Below are 25,026 nucleotides of genomic sequence, written 5' to 3'. Positions count from 1 at the left end.
AATTTGTGTCTGAATTGTGTGTTTAAGCTTTATTAGCATCACAATAAAATTCTGCTCTTTATGTACATATCTAAATGAAATCAAATTGGTTGTTCCATCATTATATGTATATTGTCTGCATAACATGTTTAAAATACTTTTAATTTTTATCAAAACATGTGCATCATAAGTTTTTACATCAAAATTATGCAGAGTTTAGTAGTTGCTAGAGTTTGAATCTGCTAGAGTTTTTAAGTAGTTGCTTTGAAACCTTGCAAAGGAGGATATCAATGATTCCAAAGTATAAAATGCTTATAGCTCTTAGAACCTGCTGTTATGGCTCCACCAAACAGTTCACTTCACAATAAACAAAGTAAGATATTTTCTTAACAAAGATAAAAGAAGTAGTGCTAGCAGTGTTGACTTTGTTAAACTTGAATTCTTAACAGGAGTGAACCCTCCCAACACAAACATAATAAGACGGTTCATAAGATCATTTCATGAGAAATGACGAAACCTTACACTCAAGGAATAAACAATATTGAAGTACAATAGCACACACAATGAAAAACATATATAGCAAATTCGCAATGAAAGAATATAAATGCAAGAAAATATAGTCTAATAGCCAATAGGGGCACTTAGAACCGCTTCTTGTTGAATGATACTCTCCAAAACAGCTTCAGAGGATATCAATTGATGCTTATGATCTTCCACATGTTGACTTAAAATGTGTATCTTGAAACGCAAATCTTCAACATCCTTGGTAACCTGTTTCTTGGAATGCAATAATTTTTCCAAAGCATCTGGAGATACTTGTATTTCTGGAAATAAAGCACGCCTCTCAACACCATCCAACCATTCCTTATCAAAAGCAAAGTAGCGCGCATCTTGTAATAGCTCCACAAATTCAGAGTGGCGTGAGCCCGATACTTCAACCAAACTATGGGTTTCGAGGAATTTCAATAGCTCGGCCAGTAAGTTGTAGGCACAACCCTTGTATCTATTAGGAAGTGAAGTGTCCTTTAAATGAACAGAAGGATTCTTAACAAGAAAATCAGTTAATAAAGGCAAGTTCTGATAATCCAAATGATTCTTGGAGACCAGTTCCTCAAGCTCCCTCTTGACAAGCAAAGATGAACTTAAATCTTCTACTTTTTGAGAAGGGCCCCCTGAAATTATAGGAAAGAATAATTATGCCAATTTGAGTAGAACAAGGTAATTAAAAATAAAACAAAGCAATAAGATACCTTTAGAATGTGTTGAAGGGAACCGAGACGGAATAGAAAATTGTTCCTCAACATTTGAGGTCACTTTCATGAAAGCAACATCATTTCGAGAAACTGAACAACATTTGGATAAGAAGAGAGTCAAAATTAAAAGGGTGATGAGGTAACATAAAAAGAAAATAAAATCGATCCAAAAAATGTTTACCTTGATCATTGTTAGTCTTAGAAGTTCCTTCTATCTCAATACCCTGCTTTAAATTTAAAAGGTTGTTTATAGTGTAATTCAATTCCGGCATTTGAAAATGAGTCAAAAGAATAAAATGAGGGAAATTACCTTTTGTATAGGTGGCTCATTCTTTGTTCCTGAAATGGTAGACACAGTTGCAACTGCTGTTTTTTCTGATGTTGATCCCTCCAACTAATTTTATAGCGCGTAAAATGTAAATTAGTTGCAGCATATAATATTTAAGTAGTATTTTAAATAAAATTGTTTTTTCAATAGTTATTCTTAGCTTTATATGCAAAATGAGGTGGTGGTACTATATTATATTATTTACTTGAGAAGATTGGACTGTAGTATCAGTTTCTCCAAGTGATTGTTCATTCTGCAACTTGTGTAATAAGATCAAAATTATTAAATACATGTATCCCTAAGTAAGGGCTTAGACTATAAATTTGACATGGCTCCTGCAAATTACTTACTCCTGATTTTGTTGGTAGTATTGCTAAATCTGTCTCTGGTGTTTGTTTCATTTGAATCTGTACAATAAATTATTAAAAGACATAGTCATGGTGATTATTATTAAAATTATTAATTTAATGTATTACTATTAGTATGGGTTTAGATTATAAATCTGACATGGCCTGCAAATTACTTACTTTTGAGTTTGTTGGTAGTATTGCTAAATCTTCTACTTTTTGAGAAGGATCCCCTGAAAGTATAAGAAAGAATAATTATGCCAATTTGAGCAGAGCAGGTTAATTAAATATAAAACAAAGCAATAAGATGCAATAAAATACCTTTGGAAGGCATTGAAGGGAACTGAGAAGCAGTAAGAGATGTGATGCTAGGATTAGGAGAGGGTTTAGAAGGCATTGAAGGGAACTGTTCCTTAACATTTGAGTTTACTGTCATGAAAGCAACATCATTTAGAGAAACTGAACAAGATGTGGAAAAGAAGAGAGGTTCAAAATTAAAAGCATGACGATGAAAATAAAATCGTTCCAAGAAATGTCTACCTTGATCATTATTAGTCTTAGTAGTTCCTTCTTTCTCAAGTGATTGTTCATTCAACAACTCCTATAATAAGATCAAAATTATTAATTTACATGTATTACTAAGTAAGATCTTAGAATATAAATTTGACATGGTCTTCAAATTACTTACATCTGCATTTTTTGGTAGTTGGGGACCGGTCGCCATGGAAATAAAATCATATAGAGAAACTGAACAACATTTGGAAAAGAAGAGAGTTTAAAATTAAAAGGGTGATGACATAACATATGAAAATAAAATCGATCGAAAAAATCTTTACCTTGATCATTATTATCCTTATAAATTCCTTCTATCTCAATACCCTGCTTAAAATTTAGAAAGATGTTTATGTTTATAGTGTAATTCAATTCCTGCATTTCAAAACGAGTCAAAAGAATAATAGGAAAATGAAGGGAGTAATTGCCATGGCCTGCATATTACTTTTGAATTTGTTGCCATCACTCGTAATTTCATCCACAAATCCATATACAAGTCATAGTCTTGATCTATAGAAAAATACATTATCAACATCATTAGATATAGAGATAAGAATTATTATAAAATCAAAATGCCCACTTTCAATTATAAATATTTGATAAATCAAACTGAAATATTGGATAGTGAGAGTGTGTACTTGAGAGCTTAAAACCAGGTATTAAACTCATAAATTTGTTGAAGCTAGTGACTGTTAATACTGAAGTCAGAGTGAGTTTTTTACACTCCCGCACAAAGCGAGTTTTCACAGCCTGAAATTGATTTCCTTGGGTATTACGGAGGCTTGGTAGCATATCAAATGCTACAATTTTTAGATTTGGAATATCAACTTTCTGATCATCTTCACTTTTGAATATTTCTTCCAACTCATTTGCTTCTGTTATCAACAGAACATTTAGCTTCGGAAGCTCTTTACATACAGAGAATGGAAGGACAAATTTCAACTTGTTGCACTTTATAACAGCAAGTACTTTTAGCTTTGGGAAGCATGTTGTTGAAGACAAGGAATTTGATTTTTTTTTATTCTCCAAATCATCTTCAATAATATATTCTAACTCTTTGCATTCTTCAATTCTTAAATAAAGCAACAGTGGTAGAAATCTTAAAATGGAAGTGGAGAATGCAATTTTCAATAAGTCACATCGCACAATTCTTATGTCTGTAAGGTTTTTGAGGGCAACTGAATTTTTGGGACCCACAAAAAGACAAGTCATCATAGGCAGGTCATACAACTTAATGTCTTGCAAAGTTATCTCCAGTTGCCGTGCATCCTACAAATTATAACAAAAAAAAAAGCTTGTACTTATTACTCGTTATTAGCACTAAATGGAAACTTGTACATGTTGAAAGTAAGCATAAAGAAGAGATTAGGCAAAAATGGTGGCAGCAAAACAAGTTTTATGGTTGTGGCTATCCAAAAGGACAAAAACACATTGCAGGGATGTAGAACTGTGGAAATAGCTTTTTGGGAGAGATGGGTTGTACTTACACCACATATTTTGGGCACCGCATCAAAATATAATAATTATTTAAAAATGATAAAAAGTAGTGAAAGTGTAGGAGGCTTTCGCAGAATTCGTAGGTTAATGTTTCGTAGTAAATAGCAGCGCTGAAAATTATAAAACCCATATATTCATTAGTATTGGAATTTTTAAGTTATAGAGTGATCGATTTATAGAAAAATTAAATTAAATTCAATAGTATTAGTTGTCTCAAATATCATTTATTGAGGAAAATAATTGTGTTGACTTTCTAGCCGAACTCGGAGCCTCCTCTGACATAGATCGCTCGGTTCATCAAAACAATATCGAATTTTTATCAAATAGCGATTTTTTTTATCAAAGAATAAGTTGCATAAAATATTTTCTAAAATTAAGTTGCATTTTTTAAAATTAAGTTGTCAAAAAAAAATTCTAAAATTAAGTTGCATTTTTTTTTTTATCAAAAATACTATCGATTTTTTAACGATATTAGCTCAAAGATGTATTTTATTCTTATTTATATTTTAAATAAAAGATTATCCTTTTTAAAAAATGCAATTTTTTTATTAAAAACATATTCATTTTATTAAATTTATTTTACCTTCAAAGAGTCTCAAAATGTAGTGGGCCAGCCCCGAGTAAATGAGATTCTAAAATAGTTTGGCCATGTTAACCAAAATATCAATATTTTCAAGCTCATTTTTATAGAGGTAATAATAATAATAATAATAATAATAATAATAATAATAATAATAATAATAATAATAATAATAATAATAATAATATTAATAATAATAATAATAATAATAATAATAATAATAATAATAATAATCTTTTATATTATAAGCTTGTATACACAAGCAATTTCTAAACCCTAATTTGGTTTTCCCGTTTCCCTCCATTTTGTCTTGCAATTTTTAATAAAAAATAATACAATTTTGTCTTGACTAAAATTCGAACCCGCAACCCTTCAGTGCAAGACAATATTCTCAACCACTATGCCAAGTATACAAATTGTGATTAAAATTATGTGCAATAATTGATAAACGCCATCAATAATTTCCTTTATATTTATTAACATTCCTTTTTTTTTTTACGTGTTTGCAAAGTATTTAGGATTCAAATATTGTTTAGTGATTAAATGTATTCTATATATATATTGGTTGTCCTTTTGTAGATCTAAATATTGTTTTTTTTTTTACGTGTTTGCAAAGTACTATTTAGGATTCAAATATTTTTTTCGGTGGTGCTTTTTTGAATGGGTTTTGGGTGTTGGTTATGGAGAAATTGGAGATGACAACGATGATGATTTAAAATTTGACATTCCATCAGATTTATTGATTCCAAGTTCAGGTGATCCTCTTGCTTCTATCGTTGAAAGCACATATCCCCAATTTTTACAAAACATGAACGATATAAAGTATTTCCAAAATAGAGTTATAGTAGCTCCTAAAAATTCAATAGTCGACACAATAAATGATTATATGTTGAATTTAATTCTTGGTGAAGAAAAAACATATTTGAGTTATGATACTCCATTCACATAAAATGTAGACGGTCAAACAGTGGATGATGTTCATACTCCCGAATTTTTGAACACGATTTCTACGTCAGGACTTCCAAATCACAAGTTGAGACTTAACGTTGGAGTTCCAGTTATGCTATTAAGGAATTTGAATCAAAAATTAGGATTATGCAATGGAACAAGACTTATTATTACGAGATTGGGAAAACGTGCTCTTGAAGGAAAAATTATTTCAGGAAGTAATATTGGTGATCAGGTTTTCAAACCTAGATTTTCTCTAACACCATATGACGTGAGAATTCCTTTTAAATTTCAACGGAGACAATTTCCTATAATGATTTCTTTTGCGATGACTATTAATAAGAGTCAGGGACAATCTTTAAAGCATGTTGGGATATATCTTCTGTCGCCAGTGTTTTCACATGGTCAGTTGTATGTTGCAATTTCAAGAGTTACTTCTAGAAAAGGATTAAAAATATTGATCAACGATGACAACGGTGAAGATACGACTAAGACTTCGAACGTGGTCTATAAGGAAGTCTTTCGTAAAATAACATAATTTTCTTTGTATGAATATTTATCCAAAATTATTGTTGAACTATCGTTTAATGTTACTCAACTTTTTTCATATACCATACATTATTAGAATTATCATGTCTTATTTAATCATTATATATCTTACCGCTAATCAGACCCGTGCACCGCACGGGTCGATGTTCTAGTAATAATAATAATAATAATAATAATAATAATAATAATAATAATAATAATAATAATAAGTGATTTTATATAAAAATACTCAGTTTTTTTTTTTGAAGAAGCTATAAATACTCAGTTTTAAAAATTAGCCAATGACACGGAGTACAAGGGTAACAAGTTTTTTATATTTTGTCATGTTAACCATCATGCATTATTAAGCCACTAAGGCTAGCCGGAGAATGGATTCTCTCCGTTTGAAAAACAAATTGAGGAGTGTGACCTTAGATCATTAGATCAAAATTTAAAATAATAAAGAAAAGTTGATCAATGATTAAGATGTAAAAATTGAGGAAAATTAAGGGGAAAAAATTGAGAAGATTCTTTCTCGGCTGGTTGTTAGTGACAGATTGAAGTATTTGATAGACAAACCTTTTTAATTTATTTTTTTATTTCTAAGAAATTATCAATTGCAATATAATGCCATTCTATGAATCAGTGATTAAATTCACAAACAACAAAGATATATGAAAAAAAGGCGTACCTTAATGATTGTATTATCCAGAGATTCTGAAATTGAATGAATAATGAAATCACCAATAGATTTGATATCAACCTGGGAACATTTCTTGAGTTCGAGATTTTCCAAAGAAGGAAATGTTGTTTGATATTGTTTGGGACACATGTCGATTAAACTTGGCAGATTCAGAAGTTCGAGCTGTGTCAATTCCGGAAAATGAAGTTCAACCTCCATGTGGTGGTGATGATCATTAGTCTCAGCCCCAGGTCCAAATATGTATTCCAATAGAGCGCAATCTTTAACACTGAGCTTTTTCAATTTTGGGAAAATATTGACCCAGTTGTTGCCACCAGTGTTATGATCTCCAACGTCAACTATTATGTGCCTTAGTTCATCACATTTCCTAATTCTCAGAGTTTCCAACAACATTATTGGAACAAAAGATAGGTTAATTACTGATTTCATCTTGGAGAAGTGAGTCAGTACAATCTCTTTAATATTGCAAAGCATGCTTGATTGTATTGGAATATATTGAGCATGTTCCCATTTATTAAGGCGATGTGAATTTGATTCCTGCAATGTATGTAATACCAATGTAAAGGAACTCAAAAGCAAACCAAACATATTATTGTGCACACAAATTAAAGAGAGAGAGCTTCTTTTGGCGCTCTCCGCCATTCTAATTTCTTCTTATTATTATTATTATTATTATTATTATTATTATTATTATTATTATTATTATTATTATTTGATTGTGTTTGCTCGATTAATTTGATCCACACATCAAATTTTTGATTGTTGTGATTTTAATCGAATTCACAACATAATAAAAGGGACCACTATAACAAACACTGATATGGACCAAGTAGAAACTCTTTTCTTTATGCGACCAATGTGAAACTAAAAATATCTTCAAGGAGCGACTTACTATGAGAGGCTTACCGATACCACCGAGTATTCATGCGGTTGTAAAAACAGAAAGTGTATCAAAAGATAATACAAAAAAGATGAGAGGCTTACCGATGCCACCAAGTATTCATGCGGTTGATCCCTATCAACATCAACCAATGGGATTGTGGTATGGCAACATATACGAGTCCACCAAGAAAAGGTATTGCTTTTGATAGGATCCAATTGTATTTCTGCTTTGGAAGTGGAAGATGATCCATTCACACATGAAGACATGGGATGTTTACATTCTTCAAAAATATCAATGAAGTTTGGTAATTCAGAGAGCTCCAATTGACTTAGTGAAATTAGGTCAACATGTTGAGATTTGCCAAACACATATTTCAATCCATCACATTTTCTTATTCTGATAGTTTCTAGTACTGGAAGGCCTTGAGCAGAGAGGAAAGGTAGTACAGATTCTAATAGGTGACATCTCCTAACATCAATAACTTTCAGTTTCGAAAACACTGAACCATGACTCTTATTATTACCACCGTCATCTATTTCTTCATCCTCTCTTCTTTCATTTGCTGTTATGGTTTTCAGTCCCTCACAGTTAGCTATTTTCAATGTCTCTAGTAGAACTAGGCTTAGAGAAGTTGACACTTCAAATAGGGAAACTAACATAGGGCAATTCTCAAGTTTGATGGTCTTCAGATAGCAGAGGTTTAGCTTACCTTTAAACAAGATTTGCAAATGTTCCATTCCTTTCAGTTCTAGTACAACCAAGTTGGACAAGACATTTGGTTTTTGAGAACCAATGGTGTCGATCAGGCACCGAAGTTGTGAAATGCTACGTAAACGAAGGTCAACAAGATCATTCATACCAAGATCTACAGGAACAATCTCAGGCATGAGATTTCTCCATTCCCCCTTAATTTCTTGTAGCCAAAGACAATCTGCTGTTTGCATGCAGTACTTGAGTGTTTCTTCTGAAAATTGACACTTTCCATTACCATAAAACACAACAGATTTGAGAAATCCTAAACTTCTCTCCGTAGAAAAGAGACTTCCAACACCATAATAGATTCGATAACTTTGCAACTCAGGTAAGGTTATTTCCTTACAAAAATCATTGGAACTATATTTGAAATACAACTCTTCAAGTGATGAGCATCTTTTAATAACTTCAAATGGATTATTCTTTCTAATTTTACAATATTTCAACTTCAACAATTTAAACTTCCTCAGTTCTGTAATTTGGTCTGGCAATTCATTGATTGTGCATTCAACCAAATCAAGAGTCTCCAGACATTGTAGGTTTCCCAAAATAGAGATGTCACCTAAATCCACATTATCAACCAACACAGATCGAATATTGGTCAATGGCTGAATTGAATCTGATAATGATAAAGGTTGTTGGTAATTGCTTGAAAAATGCAAAACACGAAGATTGGTAACATTTTTAAAGAAAGAATTTGGAACTTTTATGCATTCATCCTCTTCTTCTCCATCCACCTTGACAATTAAAGTCACAAGTTTGGAACCATCAAATTTCAAGTTAAAAAAATCCATGTACTTCCCTTCACATAATAAATGTTTGATATTTTTCTGATTTTCAACCAATGACTTTTGCTTTTTATCAAACAATTTTACACATTGAATCTCATTGTTCCCTATCCATTGGGCTGCACCACGAACCAAATCATGCATTTTTAGCCGTTTTTTATTGACCTCCAACAACAAACAAGAATCTACAAGCTTGGTTTTGGCTTGAACTACTTGGTTTCGAGCTTCATTATAAGTGTCACAATCTTCCCCAAAAAGACCCACTCCTATTGAAAGTCTGGTTAGAACTTTAATAGAATATTCTTCATCTTCTCTGAAAACCGAACATAAGAGGAACAACCCCTTGAATGTTTCTTTCTTCAAATTATCATAGCTAAACTTCAAACATTTATAAATTCCAACCATATCGTCATCAACACCATGCATGGATACAGGCTTCTTCAAGGAATTCAATGTCACATCCAACTCATGCTCTCGATTTTGTTGGAATTGGCCCTTTAAACTGCTGGCGATGACTGAAATTGCAATTGGTAACTGTTTGCATTCATTTGCAATTTTATGTCCCTTATCAATCAGTTTTTTTGGGCAGCTATCATCTATCCCGGCATACCTTTTGAACATGATCCAAGCTTCTTCTTTGGATAAAAGATACAATTCAATTATCTTAATCTTATCACAATCCATTTTGTTAAAAGTTTGTTTACTACGTGAGGTTACAAGAACTCTACAACCTTCGTGATTGCCCTGTTTTGGAATTCCTATTGCCTCAAAATCAAGTGGTGGGCCTTGATCCCACACATCATCCAGTATCACAAGAATTTTGTCACCATTTGTTAATCTGCTCCATAGTTTTTTGTGCCGGTCTGATTCATTACAATCCTCCCATTTCAATCCTAGAGGTCCAGCAATATCATCTTGAATCTTTTTTACATCAGGAGTAAACGACACGGTCGTATCAACGACATAAGCAAAATGTTTAGATTGCTCAAGGTCATTACCCACTTTTCTGGCCAATGTAGTCTTTCCGGTGCCCCCCATTCCATGCAATCCGGTGATATAGTTGTTGTCATCTTTTAGAGCATCCAACAGTTCTTTGTATTTTTCCTCTCTGGTTTTAAAAGAAATGTAATCTTTGAATGAATAACGTTCAACACCTGGAAGACGGTGAGAAAGTTCAATATTTTCAATTTCAAGTTTCTCTCCCTTTACTTTTAGTTCTTGGATTCTCTTCACTTTATTTGTCAACTCCTTTCCCTTTTTATATCGCCATATGCAATCAGGACAAAATCCAAAAAAACATGTTTGTTTTGTTTTTGTGTCCACTTGATTGAGCTTATCAATTTCCTCTGCCCAAGAAACAACATTAGCTTTAATATCTTTATTTCTTTCTCTTGCATCTTTGACAAGTTGCTCGATAGTTTTTCTTTCTGGTTCCAAGCTAGCTCTTTCTTCTTCAAATTCCTTAACAGTACATGTGAAGCATAATACATGACGTGCTTCTGCTATTGCCCCATTAATCAATTTCTCCACATATGGCTTCGCCAAATCACAGAGGAAACTTTCCATCTAAATCAATTTCAATAAAATAAAGTCAGACATATGGTATATGACTAGTTTAGTTAGAAATAGTTGCGTATGTCAGTTTTATTTTACAGTTTTGATAGTATTATGGTTAGTTAAATGGTTAGCTATGGTTAACTTAATCGCACACATACATCATAAATATATATATTGTCAGGATTGTTAAGAATATAGCATTGTTGGCCTACTTCTAAGATTCTATCAAGCACGAGGATTGTTAAGAATATAGCTTGTGAACTTAAGGACTTGGACATCATCATGATGTTTGCAGCAATGCAATTTTAGATTTTTTTTTTTTACACAACAAACTTTAGAGAATAATTGTAATTCAAACTCAAATTGGTAAATTTTCCAATGTTGAGTTTGAGGGAGCCTGTTAAGAATATAGATTCTTAGTTAATCAATTAGAGTTAGTTGACGGGTTACCAAGTTGGTTAGGAGATTAGAAAGTTAGTTAGGGAGTTAGTTACTCCAAATAGTCCTATAAATAAACCACTCCATTGTACATTTTACACACTCTTTTGTCAATCTATATTCATTCAATATGAATTTCTATAAGTACCTTCTTCATGAACACTCTTATGCTCTCTATCTTGCTTATGAGTATGATCTCCATATCTATGATTCCATGATTCTCAATAGGATCAAATGACACCAAGGTGTATTTTAGCAAGGAGTGTTTTAGCAACATTCACCTTAAGGTGTATTTAATCACTTTTTAGTTACAACTTGCTAAAATACATCTTCATAAATAATAATATGTGTATTCTAGCAAAACCCTGTGTAATCTAAATTAAAATGGTTGATAATAAATCTTTTCAGCACATTGTATGTCTATTCCAAAAGTACTAGCACATATTGTACTCATATAATCTTTCTTATATCTGATGGTTGTAATATGCAACTAGGTTAACTCTAATTTGCTTTGCAGTTTAGCGGGAACTTTTTCACGTAGCTTTATTAAAAAAATTAGAAATTTTTCAACCATGGGAATGGAACCCGGATCACTTGCTTAGAATAAAATAAATCATTTCAACCACTAAGACATATCAATCAATTATGATTTAAATTATGTCCTCAAAGTGGTAAGCATATAGCAATATTATAATTTGAAACAAATCTTTGGCTCACGTTAATGGTTATAATGTGTATCCAAATTTCTTGCATAATCAATTATCATCAATCAAATTAAGAAAGATTTCACAGGACAATTAAGTCTTTGGGCGAAATCAATTTCGTCATATTATCATCAATCAAATAAGATAGATTTCATGGGACAATTAAGTCTTTGGGTGAATCAATTTGGTAATAGTGGAATATCAATTTTCTAAGCGAATCATCGCTATATATATATATATATATATATATATATATATATATATATATATATATATATATATATATATATATATATATATATATGTGTGTGTGTGTATGTGTGTGTTTTTTCTTTCTTTCTCATCCACCACTCATACTAACACCTTTCACAATAATGAAAAACTATATAAAAAAAAAAAAACATCTTTCACATTTCAATGGCTCATATTAACAACTTCAGCACACTTAAAATTAATTTACTAAGAGATATGTATCAATTTTCATCTTGTTTTATGATTTATCATATTTATTGCTGAAATCGAAATTCTTTTAAAATTTTATGCTAACTTAATGTTTTAATATATATATATATATTTAAACATGTCCTTTGAATCCCAATGATTTATTTGATCGTGGGAAATTTGTTAAAGAATTGCAGATTAGATATCGGACCTACTGTGTCGAGTTTAGCGTAACCGAAGTTAGTATAGTTCTAAATATTTGAATAGATTTTTTTATACTGCGTCGAGTATGTGGAATAAATTTGTGATATTCTTATTTCTATTGTATGTTGTTTTTATAGAGTGCAGTAATGCTTCCGAAAATGTTTTCTGCAGATTTTCGAGATGAAATTTATCATTTCGCAAATTTTGATGATTTATTCGAGAATCAATTCGAAGTATTAGTCGAAAAAATTAACAAGAATATTTGTTTAACGCATGACTGGTATGCTTTAAAAGATTTTTACAATATCTCTATCGGGGCTTTGGCTAACTTGGTATACACCAGAGGAGGACAATTTGGTATAATTTTAAAAGTTAGGTTTCATGTAGTTATAGATCCACCAAAATTTGGAGCTCCTATGAAATTCATATTAGAAAAATCGCGTGTCGGGTCTGACTTTGTAGCTGGTCTCCCATAAGATATGAGTCTCATGTTCGAGCCTTCCAAACCACAAGTTAAAATTGAAAGTTGGAGTTCCGGTTATGTTATTGAGAAATACGGATCAAACTCATGGGTTGTGAAATGAAAGTTTTTATTCCCAGATTATCCTTAACACCATATGACGTCAGAATTCCTTTCAAATTTCAACGTCGGCAGTTTCCTATCGCTGTTTCATTTATCATGACTATTAACAAGAGTCAGGGTCAGTCACTGAAAAATGTTGGAGTGTATCTTCCGCAATCAGTATTTTTACATGGTCAGTTAAGAGTCAAGAGTCACATCGAGAAATTGTTTGAAGATTTTAGTCGTTGATGATAACGACAACCTTATAAATACCACTTCAAATGTAGTTTATAAAGAAATTTTTCGTAATTTGTAGGATTGTTTTGTAGGATTATCCTTAACACCATATGACGTCAGAATTCCTTTAAAATTTCAACGTCGGCAGTTTCCTATCGTTGTTTCATTTATCATGACTATTAACAAGAGTCGGGGTTAGTCACTGAAAAATGTTGGAGTGTATCTTCCGCAATCAGTATTTTTACATTGTCTGTTAAGAGTCAAGAGTCACATCGAGAAATTGTTTAAATATTTTAGTCGTTGATGATAACGACAAGCTTATAAATACCACTTCAAATGTAGTTTATAAAGAAATTTTTCGTAGATTGTAGGATTGTTTTATAGGATTATCCTTAACACCATATGACGTCCGAATTCCTTTCAAATTTCAACGTCGGTAGTTTCCTATCGTTTGTTTCATTTATCATGACTATTAACAAGAGTCAGGGTCAGTCACTGAAAAATGTTGGAGTGTATCTTCTACAATCAGTATTTTCACATGGTCAGTTAAGAGTCAAGAGTCACATCGAGAAATGGTTTCAAGATTTTAGTCGTTGATGATAACAACAACCTTATAAATACCACTTCAAATCAATGTTTTTAAAACCGGACCGGACCGGCCGGTCCGACCGGTTCGCCCATGAACCGGGCACCCCAGCGGTCCGGATGACTAGCCAGAACCGCTAGTCAGTGGAACCGGTAAAAAACCGGTGTGAACCGGTATGAACCGGCGAGAACCGGCAAAACTGGTGAACCGGGAACCCGGAAAAACCGGCCGGTTTTTAACTCCCTTAAAAAAAACGATTTTTTTTTTTAAAAAATCCATTTTTTATTTTTCTTTTTGCTGAAATTGAACACGCGTGAAAACACTGAAACATCATCTTTGTCCTTTCAAAGAAAGACTTTTCTTTGTTTCATTTTCTATTTTCCACTAAAATTCCAATATTTATTGTTTTTTTCTTTTTTTTAGATTTATTGATTTGAAATCTTTAATTCCCTTTTCACTCTCTCATAAGATCCAAGAATCCCAAAAGTATTTGATGGAAGTGAATGAAGAAATGAAATTGGAAGATGTTTTTGAATGAAATTGAAAGAAGTTTTTGATAGAAGTGAAGATGAAGAAACCATTTATTTGTGTTGTTGTTTTTTAATTCATGTTAATGGTTAGAGAGAGAAGAGAGAGAGGAAGAAGAAGAGATGAATTTGAGAAGAGATAGATAGTGGTGGTTGTGTTTTCACTGTGTTTTCATTCTTTTGGCATATGTATGTGAGTTTGCAACTTCCTTTTATATCTAGGGTTAGTGTAATAGGCTTGGACCATGTCTTCTTGAAATGTGGGTTAGTGAAATAGACATTTGTGTTTTTATTTTTCTTACTATTGAAATTTGAGTTTGATGTTGAAATATATATTTTATATTTTATTATATATTTATTTATTTATTATCCGGTTCAAACGGTTCTAAAACGGTCGAACCCATTGAACCGGTTGAACCATGAACCGGAGGCCACAACGGTTCGACATCTGGTCCGGTTTTTAAAACATTGCTTCAAATGTAGTTTATAAAAAAAAAATTCGTAATTTGTAGGATTGTTTGTACTTTCATGTTTATGTAAGTTGGTGGAAATAAATTAGACAATAAATACTTTTAGTTTCTACGCGTATAAATTACTTTGTTTATAGCCCAAAGAGATAAAATATAATTAATTTATAATTTTTGACTCGTGCGAACACACGGGCATGATGATTAGTTAAATCTATTAGTCTCTACATTTGAGCTTCATAAATTCACTTATATTCACCAAAAAGATAATCAAGAAAGTGAAAATATTGGAGTTCATAGTCAAACATCCTCTTGAAATTACCAAAATCATCAAATATCCACCTGTATTTTTTGAAATGTCAAATCTAAAATTTTGTATTGTGTCTCATCTATCAAATTACACTCTCACTACAAGAAAATATGCATTTTGCGACGGTTGAATTGTGACAGCCAAGTCAAAACCGTTGCAATGTCTTATTTTTTGGAATTTTGTGACACTGTATACGACGGTTTGATCAACCGTCGCAGGTTTTGGATCTAAAATCGTTAAACCATGTTTTAACTTGGCCCCATACAGTTCTTACTCTCAGTCATACTCAAATCCTTCTTCACTTTTTTTTTTGTTCAAACCCTTCTTCACTTTTTTGTTCTAAAAAACCCTAAAATCCCTAAATCATTCTCCAAATCTCTCCTGCGACAAATCCACTCCCCAAATCAGGTTCCCCATCATCGTTCCAATCCCTAAATCTCCATGTTTCAATTAACGAAGGTTCATCGTTCTGTTTCTGTTCTCTCTCTCTCTCTCGTGATGTCTCCGACAACTACGGCAGCTTCCGCCAACCTTCAGGCAACATCCGTCAGCACAACACACCATCCGTAGTTTACACGTTCAGGTTTGTTTTCCCTGATTTCTCCTTCCCTTTCTTTGTTCTGGTTAGTTTTCCATTAGGTTGCACGACTTAAGGGTAACCTAAGGGTTATCTATCTGTATTTCTTTTTATTTTTATATTATAAATCCTGAAAAGTTGAGCAATTGTTTAGGTTAATCTGCTCAACCATTGAAAACATGTAATCTGTTCTAATTCTTTTAAGTAGGTTTTAAATAAATGTTTCTCTTTCTCATTTGTTTGATAATGAAGTTTTGATTGTTCTGTTTTATAGATGTTTCCATTGATATATTTCTAAATGATGCTATAGAATGTTTTTCATCCTTGAACCTTAATTATATTTGTCCTATTTGACTTATGTTGTGTTTGTTTGAGTTTTGTTTCTTTGATTAGGTACATAGTGAAAGAAAATAGCATTTCTCGATTCTATTAGTGTAAGTCACTTTATTTGATTGTTCCTTTCGATTGATTATTATGTATACTTGCAGCTTTGTGACATGTCCCATATTATCTTATGGTTGAGACTAGCTAATTTCTTATAACATTTTAAAAAACCTAGTGGTTTTGTAGACTAACTAATGCCGGATAAGAAGTACAATACTTGGTGCATACAACTTTGTTTTACTTCCTCCCACACTGCACAATTTGAGTATGATAAATTGACTTCAAATAAAATCAATCTAGCTCCTATATATTACCCCTCTAATTGTAACTAGTTTTACCAAATAAAGTTTGTTAACTCTGAAACCTTTCAAGTAGTGAATTGACTACAAAATAATAATTACTTTCATGTTGTAAAGATAATAGAGTAGGTTTTGATTAAAGAACTCTACTAGTGCAGCTCCTAGTTCCCTTAATTAGTCTCTACTAGTACTGGTGATACAATAAGACTCCTAGTTCCTTATTATAAGAGTGCCTAATTGATATTCATAAGTCATAGTTCTGATTGATTCTTTGCTTCAATTTTCCACAAATTTATGGCACTGATGTCATACTACCTTTCTCAATTACCATATCAGGATCCCCTCCAAATACTTGAGGCTGATATACAACAAGCTGCTGCAATTCCAAGAGCTAGAGGAGAGACTCATAAAATGAAATTGGTTTGCAATGGATGAATTGTTCTTGTGTGAATAACGTACACTCTTATTTTGTGTGAATGATTATGATGACTCTTTGTATTGGAGGCATATATCCATGCCACTTATGTAGCCTTTTATTTGTTGGTAACCGAGGTATATATATGTTATCACCAAGGGTTAAACTTAGAATCTAATAAGGGAGTGTGGTGATTTTATAATTATTTGTCTCTGCGGCATGTTATATAACTTTGTATCAGACTAAACTCTTAATCTGATCCAAATATAAAATACATTTATCCTCAAAATACGAAAAATATGTAGATTCAATTTGATACAAAATATATAGATAGTTTTAAGTTTATGCTTTTGGAAGCTAATGGATTCAATCGTGTGTTTTTCGGTTTGGAATCTTACGAGTACAAGGAGATGACTCCAATACATGTTAGTGTCATTATGATGTAGTAATCAACGTACTCTATTTTTAGAGTCAAAAACTTGTGATGTATTGTTCTTGTTAGCCTGTTCATATTTCTCAACTTTTTGTATCTTCTGTTCTATTTTTGAGCAGGTTATCTGAAGAGCTATGGTTGAGTTAATGTTTGAGCCTCAGAAGCTTCCAGCAGAAGAATTAATCGAAAGAATTCACATATCCCTTGCTTAGCTATAAGTAATAGGTAACTTATTACAAGAGTGATTGTTTATACTTCAGTTACCATGGTATTATTCATCATGTTGTTTTATTTATCCTATGGGACAGATGCTATGGAATAACCATACATTTTGGGTGTTTAAAGATCCAAGTGGACGACATGGTGAGCTTTGTGGATTTGAGATTGATTTATGCAAGATTTATGGGACTAGCTTATGCAGGTTTCATTGGACTAGTTAAAATCTTGTTCTTTTTATTTTATTTTATTTTGTTTTGAATTTGGTTTATGCTAAAAAAGTTCTAGTAATAAAAGGTGGAAAGATGTCTTTAAGTTGTAGGTTTGAATTTTACTCTTCAAATCTAATTTCAAATGGTTTTATGTTCTGATATTTTGGGACTGGTTTATGCAGGTTTCATTGAACTCATTTATATTGTAGTTTTGAATTTGGTTTATTGATGTTGATGTTTGCAGCAAATTGAATTGAGTAATGGAGCAATTGAAAGCATTGAGATTGAGTTCATTAATTATAATACAGGTACCATTTTCTTGTATTGTTGTAGTTATTTGGATTTGTTTTTCTTAGATTGTTCCCTAGAAATTATGCTCACAATAGCACAATTTAAGATGTCATTATTTCATATATAATTGTTTGATAAAACTCCAATTCATACTTTAAAAAAAAAAAAAACTCCAATTCATTAGAATATTGGCATTGCTGTTTTGTTTGAACTTGAGGATTGAAGATGGTTATTCCGATCATGAAAACATTGGTCACCTTAATGTGTTAGACTTACAGATATGTATCGATTCATTCCGGATTACATGTGCAGTTTAATTTAGCATATGTTAATGAGTTCATTTATCATTTCTTTGATCTTCTTAGGGGGTGTTTGTTTCATGGATTCTAAATCTCTTCCCAGGAAAATTATTCCTTGGAATATGATGGCAGGAATTTTATTCCCAGGAATTAATAAAAAAATGTGTTTGGATAGTATTTTAAATTCCTAGGAACATTTCATTTTTAATTTAATAAATAATTAATATATTTTTTTCTAAGTAAAAGATGTATGAGATAAAACGTGCATGAGTAGTGGAAGGACGTGCAGTTACAAATAAAACTGATGGGAATGAAAGTTTCCCAAGCTAATAAGGGGGGAATTAAGTTCCTGGAAACATAGGAATAAAATGTTCCCGGTAATAATAATTTCCAAGGAATAAATATTTATTTCCTTAAAACAAACATGGGTACTTTTTATTTCCATCTTAGGTTCCCAGGAATAAGTTTTTAATCTCCGAAACAAACACCCCTTAGAAAAGAGATGCATTATGTTATGTTTGAAAATATCATTATCTTGTGGAATTATGCCATGAACTAAGTCAATTTGTACATCTCAGTTCGTTTTTTTAAGTATGCTAATATATACTTATGTTTTTCCAGGTAATCGAATAAGAAGAGTCTAGCGATGGTAGTCATTTTTGCGTCTAGTTAACACTAATTAAGGATTATGAAGCATACTAGGGATGAAGCAACACCACTCTACTAATATTTTTGTTTTAGTTTTTGAATATTTGAACTACATTAGTTTCTTTCGTTTGGAACTTCAAGTACTTGAATTAAATTTTTGATGTATGTATCTTGTCACTATTGAATGAATTATATAAATGAGATTTATTTATATTTATCTATTTGTGCATTTTAATTTATTTACTCTTGTATGGATATTGTAATTGTTCTTTAATAAGTCATCAAAATAAATAAAAAATGTTTTAAATTAATGTTTTTTTTTATATAAAAAAAAAATTTGCAACAGTTTTGAAACCGTTGCAACATTTGATACTAAATTTAGTAATATGTGGGGAGAAATGTAACGACCCATTTTTCGTATTCGTATATTTTATTAAATGTATTTTATTTATTAATTGGCTTTTATTATTTTAGTGAGCGACGAATAATTATTTAGCCGAACGTAAGTTATTAGACGCGAGAACCATTGTTTTGGGCTTATGGGCGTGAGAGGCATGGGCCTAAGCCAATTGGGCTTGGTTCATGACACTTGAGAAGTAGTATAAGTAGCAAGTCCAACTTATGAATAGTTTCACAATTCATTTTCTTTGAGTTTGAGTGAGTAGAAGATAGAGCAAGAGCTAGGGTTTTGGCTAAGAGAAAGCTTGAGCAAGAGAAGGCTTGGATCATCATCTTTGCTTAAGGTAAGAGATTAGAATTCATGATTCTTGAGTGACAAGGAGGGGGGAGATTGTCTATGTCTCCGTTCCCGAACTCTCCCACTCAATTTCTTTTAGACTTTGATTAAGCTTTTGTATGTGAGTATGATGTTTTCCATCATCACTTTGTATGTGTTAATCACTAGTTTGATTCCATGATGAATATGTATGTGTTTGGATCATTTTTGGAAAGTTTGAGAAAGTTACTTAAAACTCAAGTAATTGCCATGATTTTGATTATTAGAGGTATTCGGATGTTTGGAAGGGATGATTAATGTTCCTTGATACCATATATGTTTGGAATGGCTGTCTATATGAATTTATAACATGTTTGGATGAATTTTTGAGTTGATTTAGTGTTAAACCGCCTTAGATAACTCAAGAACAGATTTTCTTTCTGGTGTAGTTCGCTTAGCGAACAGGAGTTCGCTACAGCGAATAAGCTCGCTACAAGTTCGCTACCTGTTCGTCATGTACCTGTAATCCTCTGATGTAGTTCGCTACAGCGAATTGAGATTCGCTTAGCGAATAAGTTCGCTACCTGTTCGCTTTGGATTCGCTTAGCGAACAGTACTGAACCTGCAACTTTTGTTATGGGTTGTAAGTGTATTTTAGGCACTTGTAACATGGTTTAAGAGTATCCTTACATGATTGTTGATACATGTTGATGCTGTTAATGCTTATTGATTAATCGTTATATGATTGATAAACGTGTATGCAATAAGTTGTCGCTTAAGTGAGCAATGTGATGTTTTGGCATTAATTTGTAATGTTAAGTGAATGTGTTAGGACTGTGTTCCCGCATTCATAAAAGAGTAGCTTCGAGCTAGAGAAATATCATATCGATGATATGTGTAAACATACATGCATTCATGTATATATATGTTGAATTGGAAACTAGGGTTCCAATAGATTTAAATGGATTTTTGAGTCCATAAGGAAGCCGAGGATCGGATTAGATGAATCCATAAGATCTAGAGCTGCTATCCAGCAGGATATAAAACTGTTTAACTTATCCATGAGGGATATGAAGGTTTGGTAAGTTCCGAACAATCCGGCAAGATGTAAAACTGTTTAACTTATCCATGAGGGGTAAAAGGCAATTGGTACCACATGCATTAGTCGTGTCTAGGGATGACATGACATAGAATGATTGGCATTAGATACATTAGGGTAAATGCGCATATATTTGATAAATGGTATGTGACATTATCTGGTTGAACTGTGTTAAACTTTATTAATTGATAACTGTTTAATACAACGTTTTGACGTGAGTTAGAATATGAATGATGTAGTTCGAAAGTGCAAGACCTTTCTTATGCTCGTATGATATGCGATTATGTTTTCTAACTCTCTGCTTTGTGTTAATTGCTGGACCTTTGGGGGTTCAGATATTCAGGCTGAGGATTGTGCCGACGTTTAGACTGCTGTTCTAGCGTGGTGTTGAAGTACTTTTTGGTGAGGAGACTTAGCATAGATTACTCCTCTTAGTACTAGCTTTTGACTAGAGTTTGTAAATAGTGAATGCTCTGGTAATGTAACATCGAGTCGGGGTTTACGCTTGGATTTCATCGTATATCGGTGTTACCTTTTTGTTATGCTAGTCCTTGTATAAGTGACATCCTTAGGGATGAATATGGCTTATGTATATATATATGTATATATATATGCATGCTTGATATGATTGGAATCCGCTGTTGCTTTTCATGTTAAAATTCATGATGCTCTGTGTGTATGCTTGTGTTTTAATTACCGCGTGGCACTCTGCCTTTACACTTGTTGAAAAGTTTTTAAAATTACGTTTTTAAGGGTAGTATGGGTTAGGGTGTTACAATAGTGGTATCAGAGCAGGTCGGTTCATGTGAACCAATTAGGACTTTTCTTTTCCCCGTATGAGCATGTGTAGGGAACACTGTTAGTACTTTCTAACGTCTAGTTGTGATTCGTTCAGGAATCATGGCTGCTGCAAGAACGAATGCTCAGATTGTGGAAGCTTTGGCCGCACTCACCAACATTGTGGTTAGAGATCATCAACCTGGAAGAGAGGTAGAGATGAGGTTGGAAAGGTTCATGAAGCAGAAACCGCCAACATTTACCGGAGGTTACAACCCGGATGGAGCTCACAAGTGGCTGGAGGAACTTGAGATAATTTTTGAAGCAATGGATTGTTCCGAGGAAGGGAAGACAACCCTTGGGACATATGTGTTGCGCGAGGAAGCGAACGTGTGGTGGAAGAACGCCAAGTTGAGACTAGGACCCGGTGGTATGGCTATACCATGGGCAATGTTTAAAAGAGAATTTTTGGTTAAGTATTTTCCTGTGGATGTGAAGAATAAGAAGGTGGTGGAATTCATGGAGTTGAAACAGGGAAATATGACGGTAGCTGACTATGCCGTCAAGTTTGAGACCTTGTGTGCGTTTAGTCCGCATTACAACACTATGGAAGCGGAGAACGACAAGTGTGTGAAGTTTGAAAGTGGTCTACGTCCAGACATCAAGCATATGATTGGATTTTCGCAGATAAGGGATTTTGCGACCCTTGTGAATAAAAGTAGGATTTGTGATGAAGATGGTAGGGCCAAGGTGAACTACTACAAGGCTGCGAATGACCGAAAAGGGAAAGGACAAGAGCGCGGAAAACCTTATGATAACCGCGGTAGGGGTAATACCAGTGGTGGTAAGAGGCCGGTGAATGGGAATTGTTACAAATGTGGAGAGAGGGGTCATATGTCGTATGATTGCCTGAAGAAATTGGACAAGTGTTTGAATTGTGGGAAGTTAGGCCACAAGACTGAAGTGTGTAGGACAAGAGTCTTTTGTTTCAACTGTGGTGAGGAGGGCCACAAGAGTATAATCTGCAAGAAGCCCAAGAAGGTGATGGGCAAGGTGTTTGCTTTGAGTGGAGAGGATGCTAGCCTTGAGGACAATCTCATTAGAGGTACGTGTTTCATCTATGACACTCCTTTAATTGCGATTATAGATACGGGAGCGACGCATTCTTTTATTTCTTTGGATTGTGCGAAGCGTCTTAGTATTCCTTTAACGGATATGATGGGTAGGATGGAAATAGAAACTCCTGCTAATGGTTCAGTGATTACCCGACAAGTATGTCGTAACTGCCCCGTAACCATTTTTGGTAGGCATTTTGGTATGGATTTAGTGTGTATTCCACTTAGTGGTATGGATGTAATTTTTGGTATGAATTGGTTAATCTTCAACCGAATTCATATCAACTGTCGTGAGAAGGCCGTTGTTTTTCCGAAGCCGGAGGAGAACTTGCATTTGATGAGCGGGAAGGAAGTATCGGAAGCGTTGAAAGAACATGCCGAGATGTTCATGATGTTTGCATCATTGAAACTCGAAGGAGGAGTTAAGATAGAAGAGTTACCGATCGTTTGTGAATTCCCAGATGTGTTTCCGGATGATATATCTGACGTGCCTCCGAAGCGAGAGGTAGAGTTTTCTATCGACCTAGTACCTGGAACTAGCCCGATATCGATGGCGCCGTATCGAATGTCAGCGTCAGAGTTGAATGAGTTGAAGAAGCAACTTGAAGAGCTGCTTGAGAAGAGGTTTGTTCGACCGAGTGTTTCGCCATGGGGAGCGCCAGTATTGCTTGTGAAGAAGAAAGATGGAAGCATGAGATTATGTATAGACTATCGTCAGTTGAACAAAGTGACGATCAAGAATAAATATCCACTTCCGAGGATAGATGATTTGATGGATCAACTAGTTGGAGCTTGTGTGTTTAGTAAGATCGATTTGAGATCTGGATACCATCAAATTAGAGTGAAGACGGAAGACATACCTAAGACTGCATTTAGGACGAGGTATGGGCACTACGAGTATTCAGTTATGCCGTTTGGTGTGACCAATGCACCTGGAGTTTTCATGGAGTATATGAACCGAATTTTCCATTCATTTTTGGATAGATTCGTGGTGGTGTTCATCGACGACATTTTGATTTACTCAAAATCCGAGGAAGAGCACGAAGAGCACTTGAGGATTGTTTTGCAAGTCTTGAAGGAGAAGAAGTTGTATGCCAAGTTGTCGAAGTGTGAATTTTGGATGAAAGAGGTGAGTTTCCTAGGGCATATAATTTCAAGTGGAGGAATCGCGGTAGATCCTGCGAAGGTTGACGCTGTGTCACAGTGGGGAACGCCGGAATCTGTTTCAGAGATTAGAAGTTTTCTTGGTTTGGCCGGTTATTATAGAAGGTTCATCGAAGGTTTTTCGAAGTTGGCTTTACCGTTAACCAAGTTAACGAGGAAAGATCAAGCGTTTGTTTGGGATGGTAATTGTGAGGAGGGCTTCCAAGAGCTCAAGAGAAGATTGACTACTGCACCTGTGTTGATTTTACCTGATGCCAAAGAGTCGTTCGTCGTGTATTGCGATGCTTCGAAGTTAGGACTTGGCGGAGTGCTTATGCAAGGGGGTAACGTGGTAGCATATGCTTCAAGGCAACTGAAGGTTCACGAGAGGAACTATCCAACGCATGATTTGGAGTTAGCCGCCGTGGTGTTTGCTTTGAAAGTGTGGAGACACTACTTGTATGGATCGAGGTTTGAGGTGTTTAGTGATCACAAGAGTCTGAAGTACTTATTCGACCAGAAGGAGTTGAATATGAGGCAACGTAGATGGCTCGAATTCTTAAAGGACTACGATTTTGAATTGAGTTATCACCCCGGAAAAGCCAATGTAGTGGCCGATGCATTAAGTAGGAAAACTTTGCATATGTCATCATTGATGGTGAAAGAGTTAGAGTTGATTGAAGAATTCCGAGACTTGAGTCTTGTGTGCGAGGTTACTTCTTCAAGTGTGAAGCTTGGAATGTTAAGACTGACGAATCCTTTTCTTGAAGATATTAAAGAACGTCAGAAATCGGATAGGAGATTGATGGAGAAGATGGTACTCATCAATGAAGGCAAGGAGACCAATATCAAGATTGACGAGAGTGGAGTCATGAGATTTCAAGGAAGAGTTTGTGTACCGGATGTACCCGAATTGAAAAGAATGATCATGGAAGAAGGTCACAGAAGTGGTTTGAGTATACATCCTGGAGTAACCAAGATGTATCAGGATTTGAGGAAGTTATTTTGGTGGCCGGGAATGAAGAGGCAAATTTCTGAATTTGTTTATTCATGCTTAACTTGTCAGAAATCGAAGATTGAACATCAGAAGCCGTTTGGTTTGTTACAGCCAATGTTTATACCCGAATGGAAATGGGATAGCATTGCAATGGATTTTGTGGGAGGTTTACCGAAGACCAAGAAAAGTAACGAGGTGATTTGGGTAGTAGTAGATCGTTTGACGAAGTGTGCT

General features: G+C 33.7%; 1 protein-coding gene and 1 long non-coding RNA gene across 3 annotated transcripts in view; one reads left to right on the top strand and one right to left on the bottom strand.

Annotated features, from left to right (window-relative positions):
- Positions 1-390: 390 nt before the first annotated feature.
- LOC123885359 overlaps positions 391-25,026 on the bottom strand; it is a 32,121-nt gene continuing 7,485 nt past the window's right edge. The window contains exons 3-9 of the mRNA XM_045934636.1: positions 7,700-10,705; positions 6,704-7,252; positions 3,098-3,728; positions 2,905-2,969; positions 1,414-1,456; positions 1,230-1,322; positions 391-1,151 (exon numbers count right to left, since the gene is read on the bottom strand). Coding sequence (XP_045790592.1) covers positions 601-1,151; positions 1,230-1,322; positions 1,414-1,456; positions 2,905-2,969; positions 3,098-3,728; positions 6,704-7,252; positions 7,700-10,705 — 4,938 coding nt within the window. The 3' untranslated portion in view covers positions 391-600. The remainder of the gene's footprint in view (positions 1,152-1,229; positions 1,323-1,413; positions 1,457-2,904; positions 2,970-3,097; positions 3,729-6,703; positions 7,253-7,699; positions 10,706-25,026) is intronic.
- On the top strand, positions 16,751-18,970 carry LOC123885360. Of its 2 annotated transcripts, none has more exons than XR_006801140.1 (4): positions 16,751-17,505; positions 17,589-17,643; positions 17,953-18,016; positions 18,920-18,970. It is a non-coding gene; the product is annotated as an uncharacterized LOC123885360 (long non-coding RNA). The 2 variants fall into 2 exon arrangements; XR_006801141.1 differs by having other exon boundaries at positions 17,589-17,701; positions 18,920-18,945.

This window comes from Trifolium pratense, linkage group LG5, assembly GCF_020283565.1.
Source record: "Trifolium pratense cultivar HEN17-A07 linkage group LG5, ARS_RC_1.1, whole genome shotgun sequence".
NCBI lineage: Eukaryota > Viridiplantae > Streptophyta > Magnoliopsida > Fabales > Fabaceae > Trifolium > Trifolium pratense.
Note: the sequence above shows the minus strand (reverse complement) of the source record. Positions and strands in the feature narration are given on the sequence as shown.